The 15,033-nt window shown below is 44.9% G+C and overlaps 1 protein-coding gene and 1 non-coding gene across 2 annotated transcripts; one reads left to right on the top strand and one right to left on the bottom strand.

Annotated features, from left to right (window-relative positions):
• The first annotated feature begins 434 nt into the window (after positions 1-434).
• LACTBL1 (lactamase beta like 1) lies at positions 435-14,906 on the top strand. Its single transcript, XM_075172069.1, is given in 7 exon segments — positions 435-479; positions 3,725-3,869; positions 4,176-4,285; positions 7,078-7,235; positions 8,858-9,105; positions 12,015-12,120; positions 13,928-14,906. Coding segments are annotated over 7 exon segments (1,791 nt in total).
• TRNAN-GUU (transfer RNA asparagine (anticodon GUU)) lies at positions 8,100-8,173 on the bottom strand. The gene has a single exon. It is a non-coding gene; the product is annotated as a tRNA-Asn (tRNA).
• Positions 14,907-15,033: the final 127 nt, after the last annotated feature.

Genomic DNA, 15,033 nt, shown 5'->3' with positions numbered 1-15,033 from the left:
GGCGTTGGCTGTATAGAGGGAGCAAGGCTGAGAAGCCAGGGAGAGGGCTGGAAGGACCCTGCAGAGCAGGCACAATAGAAATGTGTCCGTCCTGAAAGCCTCAAAGCCCTAGTTCCTTGTGCTTGGGAGGTGGGACGAGGATGGCCGTAAGCCCTGGCGAGTCCCAGAGCTTGGGTCCAGCCCTTGCAGTAAAGACAAGGTGCTGCCAAACCAGAGGTAGAGAGAGGGAAGGTGTTACTGGGGACTTATCTCATGTGGTTACTGTGGTTTATCTCCCTATCCAAAACCAGTCCCTCCCTGCTGATCTGCTTATCTGAGCTGGGCTTTGTTACTCTGGGCTTCCCTCCTTGCTCTGACTCCATTTTTTTCCTGCACTAACTTTTTGTTTCTCTTCATCACAGGTTTTATGAGCCTTTTGTTTGTGGAGACAGGGGATGAGAAGAGACTTCTGAGCAGCCATGGATGTGTTACAGCTGCGGGTAAGGCTCACCTCATGCAAATCACAACCTTCCACCATCCTTCAGAGTCCCCAGCAGCTATGGGAAAAGAAAATACCAGCTCCATCTATGTCTAGTGAGCCTGTTAGCTGGGAATGTCTGTCACTGTGGGGGGAACTCCAGGAGGCTGTTTAGGATTAAGCCCAGAGAGTGCCTGAGCTCCTGGCTTAAGCCCCCCCACCTCCCCTTCCTGCAAACAGCCCAGCCTGCCCCCTCCCAAGCCCGCCCAGGGCCGGCGGCTGGAGGCACGCAGGGGCTGTCCATCTCATGAGTTAATCGCCTCCTGTTCAGATGTCAGGAGGAGATGAAGCTGCTATAAATAGATTGCGAAGCCCTCATGGTTTCAGCTGTGATTCACACACACGGCAGAGAAGCATTAGGAAGAATTAACATTCAATCGCTCAGGCACTTTCCTAAGAGCAAATGCCGTTCTGTTCCCGTCACTTAATCTCCTTGCCCAGGGGAGGTCAGCAGCACTTTCTGGAGGGTCTGAATGGGTCAAATGGACAGGGAAACCTGGAGCAGGACTGTTGGGGAGCTAAAAACGGCCACTTCAGCCGGAATGACTGAGCAGCACCTGCCCACGATAAGCAGCTGCGTTTAGGAGCATGGCGAGGCGCTCTGCACCCGCCTTCCCGGGGCTGAGATCAGACGGTGTGGTTTTGTTACGGTACGCGTATGCTGAGGCACCTGACGACAGCCTCTGGGACTGAGACGGCTTCTGGCGATGGTATGTGCAGGGGACTGGGGCTCTTTCTTGCTCTCCCTAACCGGTGTTAAGATGTGCCTGGCTCGCAGGGTCTGTGGTAGTCTGCCTAGGTGAGCATGGTGGGGCAGGACAGCGTACCTGGGTGGTCTACGTGAAATCCCCATTTCTTCCCTCCCTACATCCTAATTTTTCAAAGCTCGGGGGGAAAAACACAGAATACAGCTAACCTACCCATGGGAAGGTGTGTGCACTTGTTCCTGCATGTGTTTGCATTCATTTGCATGTGTCTAAGTGCTTGGTAGCCTCCCTCCCCCTGCCTTGGTGTGTTTATGCTGTTAGCAGTGACGGTCACTGAGCAATGTACGTGAGATGGAGAAACCAGTTGAAAGGGAGGTGAGACCAGACAGGTCCTGGAGTGGGAAGTGTCAGGAGTCTGTCTAGGTATCTATCTGGTGTAGGTATCTATCCATCTGTTTGTCTGACAGTCTCCCAGAAGAGAGTGGTATTTTTTCCTGAAAAATAGCTTAGAGGGTAGAGCATCTCCTCAGGGTGATGGCTATTCCTCACTCTTTTGCATAGTTGGTGCCCCATCAATAAAAGACAGATCCATATCTCTAGTTTCAGAGCATTGCCACGGCTTAATTGCATTGCCACTAGATCATGGGTCAGAGAACGGAAGAGACATTCAGGGCACTCATCATCCACAGGAGGTAAAGGGGAGTTTGGACTAAAGGATGAGAGTTCAGTGTTGGCATCTTTGGGTCCTCGGTTAGTGGTCTAGGGAGTCTGGAGGTCACGAGATGAGGCATATACCAGAAAATCTTTTCCTTTCACCCTGCTTTTAGGGACCCAGGAATCGGGGTTTCTCAGTGAAGCAAGGAAAGAGGCAGAAAAATGGTCAGAGGAACTGCAGGCTGGTGGGGAGTCACCTTGTTATGATGGGACTAAATCCAAGAAAGTCACCCCATGACTACTCCAGGGCAAAAAGGGCCCTATCCCACTCCTTGCTGCAGGAAAACAGCATCTCATTGCAGCTCTAGGCAACATCCTTCAGCATAAAGTGAAGCCTGCCAGCATGGCTTCAGCGTGCCAGGATTAGAGAGATCTCAATACACAGCCTGCTCCTCGTGTGGATACGATCTCCTGCCTACCAAGGCACTGTATGAAGCTGGTATATCTAAACCAAGCTGATTTTGGTGTCAAAATGGCATTCCCCTATTTAGGAGCGCGTGTCGCTTAGTCTGATAGCTGGAATATGGACTGTATGTGTGCTCTGGCAGGCTCAGGTCTGAGTGGGTCTGCAGGCACCTGTATGGTCTTAAGCATTCCTTGAAGTCTTAACTGTGTTATGGAAGAACCTGAAGAAAGCTGCCTTCACAGATTTATGTGGGAATGCCTGAACAGGCTAAAGGGCTTCAGAAATAATTGTGACGTATTTCTGTTATTGTACAGAAAGTGGAATTGCAACCTTGAGTTTCAGCAGGGGCTAAATTCCCCATTTGGATCCTTACAGAGCCACAAAGCTACGTACAAGTCTGGAAGTGGCTCTGCAGATTCCCTTGTGTGAGGACAAGGCTCAGTTGACTTGCAGAAGCTTTTTCATGAACTATCTTGTATCTTAAAAAAGAAAGAAAGGGCCATGTGGAAATCTAAAGGGAGTATTTTAGTCTGTCTATCCTACAACCTGAAACAGCTTTGGAATGTGGACCATATTGGATGCAAATGGCAGGCCATATGTTTTATAACATTAATTGCCAAACTTTCAAAAGCACCCTATTGACCTCCTACAGTCAGTGAAAGAGCACAGCTCATGCTTAGGCACCTAATCATTTGTCATCTGTTCCTTGTTTTTCTTCAACATTTATATGGTAGTATCACCAACCTGGATGGTCTCCAGTGTTGTGAGAGCTGCACAAACCCAAAATATTAGCCAATTTTCCAAAACATGGCATCTGTAAATGCCAAGCTTACAGATGGTACATGATATAATGGGAATTACAGGCACAAAATAGAGGGGTAAGGGCAGTACATGGTGAAAAATTCCATCATTCATCTATAAAAGCTGGATCTGCTCAGATGATCTGGCTGGTGGCTGCCATGAACAGATGCTGGACTCTGGAAAAAAGGGGTTGGAAAGATATCCAGGAATAAGTCATGACAGTTGAGAAGGGAGGAAATGAGAGCTGTAACAGCATCCTGCCAGCCTGGGCTGATGATGTTCACCTCCAGGGAGGGGAAAAGGCAGGAGTGGATGGTTTTCTTCTACAAGAACCAACAAGGCCGACAAGGTAAGGAGAGTAACATCTTGCAAACCTCACTGGAAGACGAGAAGTCATCTCTGGTTCCAGTTACTCAATGTGGTCTGGTATGCCCAGCTCTGGTGCCGCAATAGTACTGGAATTAGTCCATGTCCCAGCAGTAGCTTTATTCTCCGATGTGGTGTGCGCCTCTTTCACCTAGCTGGTATGCATGAGAGGCAGTTTTTCTCTCTCTGAAATCATCTCTTTTCTGCTTACAGCAGGCATCCAGCAGCCGGAGCCTCCTCAAGCTCACAGTTATGGAGGTGAAGTGGATTCACGTGTTGGTCATCATCTTCTTCCTGTTGTCTGTTGCAATGACGGGCTGCTTTCTGTGGCAGTACAGCCTCCCCAAGGTGGAGCCCAGTGAGTAGTCATCTTTAAGCTTGGCATTGTTTGGCACGGTTGGACTCGATGATCTTAAAGGTCTTTTCCAACCTAAATGATTCTATGATTCTATGAAATTTGTGAGACCAATAAACACCTCTCTCCCCATGTGGACATTTCCCCAAAGAGATAGAAACAATTCAAGATTGTCTCTTTGCCTATGCAGAAGTGTCCTTCAGCTTTGGACAACACAAGCAAGAAAGCTAGTGCTGACCGTTGGATGAGGTTAAAGCGTGTTAGTGTGTCTATTCAAGTCACATATGGTATCTTTGAAATGTTTTCCAGGCCCATCTGTGATGCAAGTGAGATCAGAAGCTGTGCAGATGTGCCCCCGCTACCCTGAACCAGTACCGCTGGACCACCCAATCCCCATTCTGAAGGATGCATTAGAGAAGGTCTGTGAGGAGAAGGGAGCAGAGGGAGACAGAGCTCATGACTGCTTTTCTGAAGGTGTAAAGGGGAGAATATGTATTTTGCCCCTGAGCATCTCTGGGGAAGGAGGTGGGAAATCAGGGAGGTGGAGAACATGTGAATCTAGAAATGGGTATATAAATCTCCTTCACTGAACATAGTCAGACTTCATAGAACAAGTCAGTAAGCACTTATCTTATCCAAAGGGTAAGCTATGATGAAGAAACATTATTACTTGACCATCAGAGGGTCTGGTGAGCCTACATCAGCACAAAATGATGGCTCTTGGCATCTTGTCTACTGTTAGGCAGCCCTCATGTCCTGGGAAGTAGGTGACTTGTAACTAGTTCCCATTCATCAGTGACTGCCAATTCCTTATTTTATTGCTTTGCTGGCTTTCCCCATGCCACCATTTAAAAATTGAAAAGCTACTTGTAGGTAACTTCAAGGAAGGGAATGAAGGGGAAGAGGAAGAGGACCTGCATCTGAATGAGAGACCTGCTTTTCCTCAGTATGATACACTGTCTCTGAAATTTTAGCATTGTCTGAAATTCTGGTGGGCTCTGTTTGCAATGAGGAAATACTGCAGCGTTGCCTTGACTGTATGGACCATAAGGACAGCCATGCTCTGACAGGAGACTCCTGAATTTGTAGACTTCTATCATATAATATAACCTCTCATTTGTCTCTTTCTCATGAGTAGCTTAATTAGTCATAATAGAAGCTGTCCCACAGCTCTGATAATTTTTTTTACCCTTTTTTGAATCTTTTCCAGCTCTAACATACCCTTGCGGAGATGAGGGAAACCAGTACTGTGTACAGTATTCAAGGTGCAAGTGGATCAGGGATTTATACAGTCATAAAATGGCATTTTCTCTTTTATTTTATGCTACTTCTCTAATAATCCCTCATATTTGATTTACCTTTTTTTCTGCCATAGGGCACTGAGCAAATGTTTTCATAGGAGCATCCATCATAGCCCCAATGTCTTGTTCCTGAGTGCTAATGACCAGCTCGCTGCCCATCTGTGTGCATGTGTTGTGAAGTTAGGGTTGTTTTCCTGCACGCACACCGCTTTATCTACACTGAATTTCGATTGCTGTCACTTCACATTCACTTTCATGAAGTCTCTGTCGCTGTCTCTGGGGTTACTGTAGAGAGGTAGTTTATTATTCAATTAGGATTAGTCAGAGAGGTGGGGGAATGTGCAGAACATTGAGTGTCCATCAGAGAGTCATCTAACCTCCCTTCTTTGTGCTCCTCAGAAATGAAGCATCCAAGCACTTCTTTGAAGTAGGCCGGTGAAACTATTCCTATTTTGCAGATGGAATAGAGCACAGAGAACCTGAACGCTAGATGCATAGGAAGACATAGGTATTTGAAGGGGGCTCAGGCACCAGCACCTCAAAAATTGTATCTTCAGATGCCCTTAGGTTCTGCCTAAGTCTGTGGACGCTCGAACCCACACTAAAGATCTTGCACTACCTGACACCAACTACCATCCTGCGCCAGGCCAGGGACCCTGGAACTGGGACTCTGGACAGTACCAGATGCGATTATATTGCATACAGGGGAGGACTTTTTCCTAGCCCATGGCAGCTTGAAACAGGAGAGTGACATTCACTCATGCATGACGCTTAAGGAACCAGTTCTTTTCTAAGGATAAATACCTTTGCTTATCAGAAAGGCCAACGTTTTCCTCAGAAGAGTCTTGCTAGTGGCCAAATCCAAACGCTGAGTATTGGATCCAATGGCACTCGAGTCTAGAAGAGCGTCATGTATTTCTGTCAACTTTCTGCAGGTCCAGGCAGATCTACGTGCCAGACTCTCTCTGAGAAAACTCTAAGGAGGACCATGCTTGCTGACATGAGACCAGTCTGTTCTCTGCAGGTGCTGACGTACCTAACCACACTAGATGGGCCACTGGCACATGGGGAGGGGAGGGCAAAGAACCACTAGGGAAGGACTTGGCACAAGTTGGATGTTTCCACTGCTGGCTGTCAGTGCACTTCACCAGTGGACTTCACCAGTCCATCCAGTGAAGAAGCCCTGAGGACATGACTCGGCTTGGCCTTTCTTGTCTTAGATGCTGGGCTTGGAAGGTCTTTCTTATGTCTTAACCTTTCTGTGCAAAAGATAACTTATGCACGATGATGACGTAGCTTTGAAAAAGTCATACAAGAGCAAGACCGATGCATTCTGCTTGCAGGAGGTGGGTGGAGCACAGCTGGCTGATTAGGTCTACACAACCCTGGCACAACAGGGAGCGAAGAGCAATCACAGCCCTCCAGTTGCTCAGTGCTGTTTCTCAGATTGCAGTTTAAAAAGAAGTCTAAGCTCTAGCATGTTTCATGGCATGAAAAGTGTCATGGGATATTTGAAAAGTCTGAAGCTTTTTCTCATTTTGAACCTAAAATACCAGTGCAAAGAACAGATGTGCACAGTACAATTTAAAAAGGAAGAAATTACAATTATTAGGTTCTAGCATTTGTTTTTAATCATATAGGCATCACAGGTATTACAAGGATGAGCACCACATTCTTCTACACGGTGGACATGTTGACTGAAAGAAAGATACTGGATAAGTCAGCATAAGCAATTCAAAGGAACAGTACAGTTAAAACATCTTCTTTTGCCAAAACACATTTGAAAAACTCACTCTCAAGTGCTTGGAAGTAAGGAGGGCTGGTGGTCTGGGTCTTCTACTGCCTGTTACAGACTAGATGCGTTATAAGATTCTTCATTTGGAAATTCATAATTTCCCATCATTCTCCAGGTGGATATGATGCTGCGCCAAAAGATTCATAGCTCTGGTCTCCCTGCCATGTCTGCCATTGTTATCTACAATGACACTGTGCTCTGGACAGGCAACTTCGGGAAGAAGAATGGTTCGGACCCCTCCTCAGTGGTGCCCAATGAATACACTATTTACAGGTGAGACAGATGTATCGCAGGCGTGAGAGCTAGAAAAAGAGCAGATACGCATATGGAGATCTGATATCTGGGAATAGAGCCACTGTCACAAACCACATCTTCTACTGGCTCGAGTCCACTGCAGAAACCTCTTGTGGGTTACACTGACACTTTGTGAGACAATACTTCAGCTAGTCCCTAAATTATCATATGCTTGTGGCTTACTCAGTTGTTTCCTTTGGATTTTATTTTTTATTTTTAATTTGCTCTGACAATATTTTAAATTAGAATAGCAGTGACCGTCCTGAAGAACCTGAAAACACACCACTCCTTACATAGGAGTCTCCATGATTTGAGGATGCCTAGGGCACAAATCTGAAGACTGAGAGCTAGCACAGATTTTGTGAACAGCGAGGAGACTGTGGCATAGGATAAAAAAAAAGTTCAGCCTACCAAAAATTGGGGTTTGGGAAGAGAATCTACTGAACACATAAAGGAGACCTGTATGCTTATTCATTCTCCCAGTGAAGTCAAAGCCATATTTGCCATTATTTTTTAGATGAAGATAGAATCAAGCTCTTAGTGTCTGTTAAAAAAAAACAAGAACAAATACAAAGGAAGTGTTTATTTCCTTTAAAGATCTATTTTCAGTGATTTATAACTGTGCTATATATGAAACATATGGGCTGCACTCTGACTATCAAATGTTGTACTCAGAATAAACAATTTTGGAAAGTTTCACCAGCTGTGATTTTTTCGTGGTAAAATCCCGGCGGAGGTGACCGCATGCTATTTCTTCCAGAATCAGAGAACAGTTTGAGTTGGAAGGGTCCTTAAAGGTCATCTCGTTCCAACCCCCCTGCCGTGGGCAGGGAAAGGGGAACCCGTCCCTGGGTGGGCTCGAACCACCAACCTTTCGGTTAACAGCCGAACGCGCTAACCGATTGCGCCACAGAGACACCCGAAAAAAAATTTACCGCCAGTTGGCATTGTTTACGGTTGGAACTACGACAGTATCGGATTGTCTTCAAAGCTCTGACTTTCATTCTTGATTAATTGTGTTCTTGGCAAATGGTTTTGCTCTAGGCTGTCTTGCGCAGGTCCAAGAATTTCACCTCTAACGCACAATACTCATGCCCCCAGCTGTCCCTCTTAATCATGGCCCTGTTTCTGAAAACCAACAAAATAGAACCGAACTCCTGTTCCAGAAGACCTTTTGTAAATTTGACTCTGTTCGGAAGCCACCCGAATATCAACTCTGAATATGAAATGTAAAACTTTATGGCATTTTAACCTTAAAATTCCAATAAACTACTTGCAACTTGTTCTGGTATTTACTAAGCAATAGTTTACAAAATATGTCATCTTATGAATACTAAGTGAACAGAAAAAGTTCTGTAGCCCACTGCACTATTGGGGAGATACTGCTGAAGGTTATGTTGCAGTCCATAAAGGCCAGAGTTAAGGATATTAATTCAAGCTTTTTACCTGCATTTTAGCCATTCCCTTCTGAATTAGCAAAGGTGTTGCATGTAAAGCTACAGACAGTGGGTCAGTTGGGTGATCTCATGTACTGACTATCTTTCCTCTTAATTCATGGATTTCTTAATGCTTAATTTCTATAAATGTTTGTTCCTTAACAGAATTGCCAGTATCTCCAAGATCTTTCCCACCATTATGTTGTACAAAATGTGGGAGGAAGGAAAAGTCACATCTCTTGATGACCCATTGGAACGTTACGCCCCGAACTTTGTTATTAAGAACCCTCTGGGAAGGCTCAAGGAACCAGAACAGAGATACACAGCAGACGGGATGATTTTTTTGGAAAAAGGCTCAATGTCACTTAAGCCATCACCTGTTACCTTGCGCAGAATGGCCAGCCAGCTCTCAGGTGAGACCACACTGCTGCCTCCTTGCCCTCTGCCCACCACTATGCCACTGGAACGAGACCACAGAGAGAACAGACCATACGCCAGGGATAAAAAAGGTTGTTGTTGAGATCATTTCCCAGTATGGACCCTGCACCTTTGCACTGCCCAGAGGTCAGGCAGGACCCTTGGAAGCAAGTTGTCAGCAGCTTCATGAACTGCTAAAAGGAAACTCTTGTCCAGGCCAGCTGCTAGGAAAGGGGCCAAGCTGCACTGTGGGCTGGGGAATTGTTTTTCCCATGCAAGGTGAATATCTATTTCTTTCAACACAGTAGAATGGCCTGAAATCAGGCTCCAATTGCATAACAGCTTTTTGTACTCCTGCCCAGAGTGCTCTCATTTTTCTGAGATGTAGAGTTGAGGGTCGAAGTGGCACCAAACCTCTTTGCTTTGAACAGATAGACCCTGATCACTGAGCTAAATTTAGCTGTCAGTGTGGTTCCTGATCTGGGATTCCTGAGCTATTAATAGCTTTGTACTTGCTGGCAGAAGACTATTAATCTGCTGCTACCTTCATAATTGGGTAACTCTCACATTAAGGTAGAAGGAGCTCACAGGACTCAGGAGAACTTTAACCTTTCTCAGAAATAAAGCTGCTAATATTTGACTGGGAGATTCCAGAATTTAATGGCCAAAGAGACTGTGCTGATAGCTCATGTGGCATTTTGATTAAACTCCGTAGCACCTGCGTTATTCCAGATTGGAATAAATGCCCTAAAATTAGGACCTAAGAATAGCATGTAGGCAAATTGCAGTACCTCAGGACAGGGTACAGCATCACCTGAAGAAAGCCAATATCAAAATAAGGGTTCCCCAAAAAGGAACGATGTGACTGAAACCTGGAGACAAACAGACAAACAACCCACAGTGGCCAGTGGCAAGCAGAAGGCAGAAAGAAAGGTGCGTGCACAACCCTGCCCAGCCCCTCTCCCTGCAGACAAGCTCTTGCTCCAGCCAGCCCGATGATGTCCTCAGGGGCATCAACGCTGCCTGGTCCTCTCTGACTCTCAGGAGCACCTGGAGCAGGTCTGGCTGCTCCTTGCAGGAGCAGCGTGTGCTGGGGCTGCTGCAGTTCCCTGTCACCTAGCGAGGTGTGAGGCATGCCCTAGAAATACTTGTAGGAAGTGTATGTTAAAAGTGTTCCTGCTCATAGCATCATTGCTTGTAATGTGCAGCCATTCCATCGCTTCCATCACTGTGCTGGATTTGTGCCCCCGCTTAGCTCCTTTTACGTTCCTCTGTCTTTTTTTTTTTTTTTAGAATGTGGCCCGAATTTCCCAGACCAGACCAGCAGGGCACACCAACCAGTTTGGACACTGACAATTTAGTACAGGAGAAGCACAGTTTCAAAATCCCGACTGAAAATCAAATGAATGTTGAGGTCACATGTTACATTTCCTGTCTTTCAAAAACCAAAAAGGAATAGGTTCTGCTTAGCTTCACGATCAAAGCCACTGCATGACGTATTGTAAAGTGTTTTTCATCTAAATTCTTCCAGTGGAAACTGATCTATAATATATCCTCATTATCTGGGCTTTTCTACATTGCATATTACAAAAGTAACTCCAAAGATTTTTCTTCTCAACACTTGATGGGTACATTGCTAGAGGGAAGTTCCAGCTTGTTAAGACTGTGATTTTCAAATATATATGAATGACAGTAGGAGCTGCTATTGTAAATTATTAACAGCATGCTTGTCACATCAACTAGCAGCCGATGAGATATAATTCGGTGACTGTGGATTTTCCGTTATGCTCACTCATTCTCTGGTTTATCATTTCTAGTGAACCTCAAAGCAGACACCGCACTGCTGGGCATGGTGCTGGTGAGCTCTCCCACTGCTGCAACATTTTCTTTGCTGCCATTGTGGCAAGTAGGAAATGAAGGAGCCTATTTTCTACTGGAAGATGCTCAGTGCATCTCTTATCTGGTCATTAAGCTGCACAAATAACCACAGACCAGAAGCAGAAAAAGTCCTCTTGTTCCAGTTCAATTCCCAAGGTCAGGCCAATTGAGAAAAACACGTGTTGCTGCTACAAAAGAATAGGGCCTCATTCAGCTTTGCCGTGATTAAGCACATGCTCACTGAGCAGACGATTGCAAGTCATTTTTCTGTCATGTACCCTTCCTGATTTTCTCCTAACCTCTAAATCAAAGTCAGCTGTAAACTGCAATGAGGATTTCATTCCAGATGTAATCCAAGTTCTGCGCTTGGCGAGCTGTAGATGCTGTGCAAAGGAGCTGCGGCATTTTAGAAAGTCCTGGCCAAAAGTTTTTAGGTAATCCATGTTCAGTGTTGTGGAATTAAAAGTGAAAAGAACTTCAGGTCTTCTACATTCAGAAACCCTGAATAAATGTTGCTAAAGCTCAAAAAAAAAAGCTAAAAATACTTTAGGCCAAGCCTGGAATGGTTCAGAGAAGTTCAAGCCCTCTGCAGCAAGCATAAAGAACAAAAACCTGTTTAAAGGGGCTGTAGCACACCTTTGTAGTCAAGGGAATACAGTCGCATGAAAATATGGATGGGGATTTTCCCAACACCCAATATGCCCTTCTCTTCCAAAATACACTTGGGGATACAGGGGTTTTTTAATCATTCACCAAGGTATTTTTACTCAAATGTAGCAACCCCGAGTTGGTGCTGGGGTAGGACTTACTTTACCCAGATTCAGTGGTCCATGACTGGAATACCGTGTCCTGCAGTCCAGTATGAACGGGTCCTTGCCGCACATTTGCCATGTGTATAAAGCACATGTGTGCATCGTTGTTTCCATCTTGCCATTGAATCTTGCCTTTTGCGCTCTCTTCGCCAGACTCAAAGTTTCCTGGACCATGATTTGTCTCAAATTGTTAACTTCTCTTTTCCATGGCACAGGTCTGCCCAGGAGGCTGAGATCTACCAGTCTGCTGTGGAAGGGCAACACACAAGACGCTCTAGCTCTCCTGAAAGATGATGTCTTGGTTGCTGATCCAGGAACCAGGTCAGATATATTCACTTACAAGCTTCTGATCTGGGTTTGTGTTCCCCACATATATTAGCCCCACCTGCAGTCTCCATGGCCAATGGATAAAAGACAACCATTCTTAAAGGGAGCTTCAGCCACCTACCCATACACTTGTCTTAGGCTGGCAGGAGTGACTGTCAGAGGTGCCAGGGTTTTTTTAATGTGTATAGAGCCTGAGTGTGAAGCCTAGGTGAGGCAAATTAAACTGCTATATTTAGGTCCAATGAGCCTTAAATTGTGGAAGATGCAGATTTTCGAGAGTGGAAAAGCATGTTAATTTAATTGGTTTAAATCATCATAGATTTCACTTAAAATCATGCTACCTCTGGAGTGATTTGCATGTCTCTAGATTATCTATAAGTTCTATTAATGTTTGTTACAATTTATATAGCCTGTGAAAAGTCTATTACCTGAGTTGCAAACACTCAAAAATATGAAGAAGATCCAGTGGACAGCAAGCGAGGGAAAGGATTCAGACTAACTGGGAAAAACTTTCTAAGTCTGCAAAATTTTTAGGGAATGGAATTACATTCTGAAATAATTTGCTTAGGGTTGCTGAGGATTCACCATGGCTTGAAGTCTGCAAGCTTAGAAAACTCAATGGCTCGATCATGGCAACCTTGTATTAGTTCTGTCCCATGTCATGTAGGAGGTTACAATGGGTGTTCCTTAAAGGATTTTAAGACTTTAATACCATCATCTTCTTTGGTATTTATATTATCCTCACCATTAAGATACACCATTAAGGATACCCACTCATAGTCTCTCAACACCTTATTACTTGACATGTTGATAGTTTTAACTCTGTCTCCCTGTTCTTGGATATACTTCACAGTTAACAGGTCATTTTTGAAAAGGAAATTTCCATTCATTGATATAGAAATTTTAACATATTTTTCTGGGTATGTTGAAATTCAGCTCCATTTCAGATATAAAATTTTAGATCCAGAATGTATTTATTCCTGGGGTAGAAATATATATGCTCATCCTGCTTTTATTCAGCTGGGTTGGAAATTGTTGATGTGGTACCAAATTTATGATCTAAATAGGCCTCAGTGAGATGTGTGGCTTCACACAATTAAAAAAAAGAAAAACGAGCAAGGTTGAAAACATCATGAATTTTGAAAATTGTGTTCAAAAAAAAGTTGCCCATTCATGTCTTCATGTCATTAAACTTCATTCAAGTATAAAGACTTAAATCACTTTATGGATATTAAAGACTGAAGCACTCAGGTGTCTTTAATGACTCAACATTGCTGCTTTGTAGACTTTGAAGTGCTTTTTAAGTGCTTTTACCATCTTAAGGTGGCTTAGGTGCTTAAGTGATTGTACCACATTAAATCTCCAAAGAGGCTTTTACCTGGGATTTTGAGACCTTTAAGGTAAGCACTGTAACTCTCAACTCTGCTTTTAAAAAGAATGGAGATATTCTTTGGTGAACAATTGTAAACACTAAGTCAGAATATGCAAATATATAGGCTTTTGCATAAAGTTTTTTTTTTTGGTTTTCCATCTCCAGCTCTCTTTCTGTACATAGCCGTTAAATAGCTCTGCTGATGTTCCCGTAAGAGATTTCTCTTTCTCGACTTAACATCAAATCAAGGCAACAACGTTCAGTTTTTCTCTGTCCCTCCTTCATCTCTCCTCTCTCTTTAGCATGTCACCTGATAAAATGAGATTTCTTCCCCAGAGAAGAGAGACCTAGCCACTGTTTTTGCATAGTCATGCCCACACCGTATCACTGAGGTAAGGCTGATCCAGATATATTCCTCTTCCTTGTCAGATGCCACTACAGCAATTTGGCCTTCTCGCTGATGGCGCACGTGCTAGCCGACCATGCAGCTGAGGGGCAATACCAGCGCTGGATCTCGGAGAACATCCTGGACCGCTTGGGCATGGAGGACACTGGCTTCGACATCACGCCACCCATCCGCTCCCAGATGGCCGTGGGTTTCTACGGCAGCCGGCAGCCAGCCCCTCTCTATGACCTCGGCTGGTACAGGCCTTCTGGCCAGATGTACTCCACAGCTGCTGACCTTGCCAAGCTGGCAATGGTCTTCTTAGGCACCTACCACCGTCGTCTCCTAGAGCCTGACACAGTGAAGATGATGCTGACCCCTCTGTTTAAGTGCTCCACTGAATACTTTGCTAACAAGACTGGCACACCCTGGGAGATTAACGAGCAATTGGGATATGATGTCATTAGGAAAGACGGAGACCTCGACGGTTATTCAGCTACTTTCTCTCTTATCCCCAAGCTCCGCCTGAGCTTCATTGTGCTGATGGCAGGGCCCAGGCCTCAGGGTGGAGATATTGTGACTCAGACATATGAGTATCTTATTCCTGCCATGGAGACGGCGTTCAGAGAGGCAGAGAAAAGCTTGATTCCTCCTCCAAGTCCAGCGCCTTATGTTGGCTACTATACCTATTCCAACCTGACTTTCTATGAGATCAAAGTTGGAGCTGGTGGGGTGCTGGTCATGCAGCAGTTTGGGCCTCACGTGGAAGAGCTGATTCCTGAAAAGTACCGGACAATCAAGCTCCACCACCTGGAAGATCGTGTTTTCCAAGTTGTTTTTGACAAGGAGTTCCCATGTGTTCTGCACCTGGGCTCTGCCTCCATCTCACTGGAGACCCAAAATGGGCAACTCTTTAACTTTTACCCATTCGATCGCAAGGGTTTGTCTCCTGGCTTTGATGCACCAGGGCTGAACACATACAATGTGGTGCGTGTACTTCGTAAACCTGTATTCTATAGCTAAATGTCCCCTCTACTTTTCTAACCACTTCTGGTAGGTGGCTCCAAATCTGTGTCTTACCAGACTCTCCTGTCTGTGTGGCTTTATGGATGCCATTTAAAAGGGAAAGATGGTGGCAAATGACTCTTTT

The sequence above is a fragment of the Calonectris borealis genome, chromosome 23, assembly GCF_964195595.1.
Source record: "Calonectris borealis chromosome 23, bCalBor7.hap1.2, whole genome shotgun sequence".
Lineage (NCBI taxonomy): Eukaryota > Metazoa > Chordata > Aves > Procellariiformes > Procellariidae > Calonectris > Calonectris borealis.
Note: the sequence above shows the minus strand (reverse complement) of the source record. Positions and strands in the feature narration are given on the sequence as shown.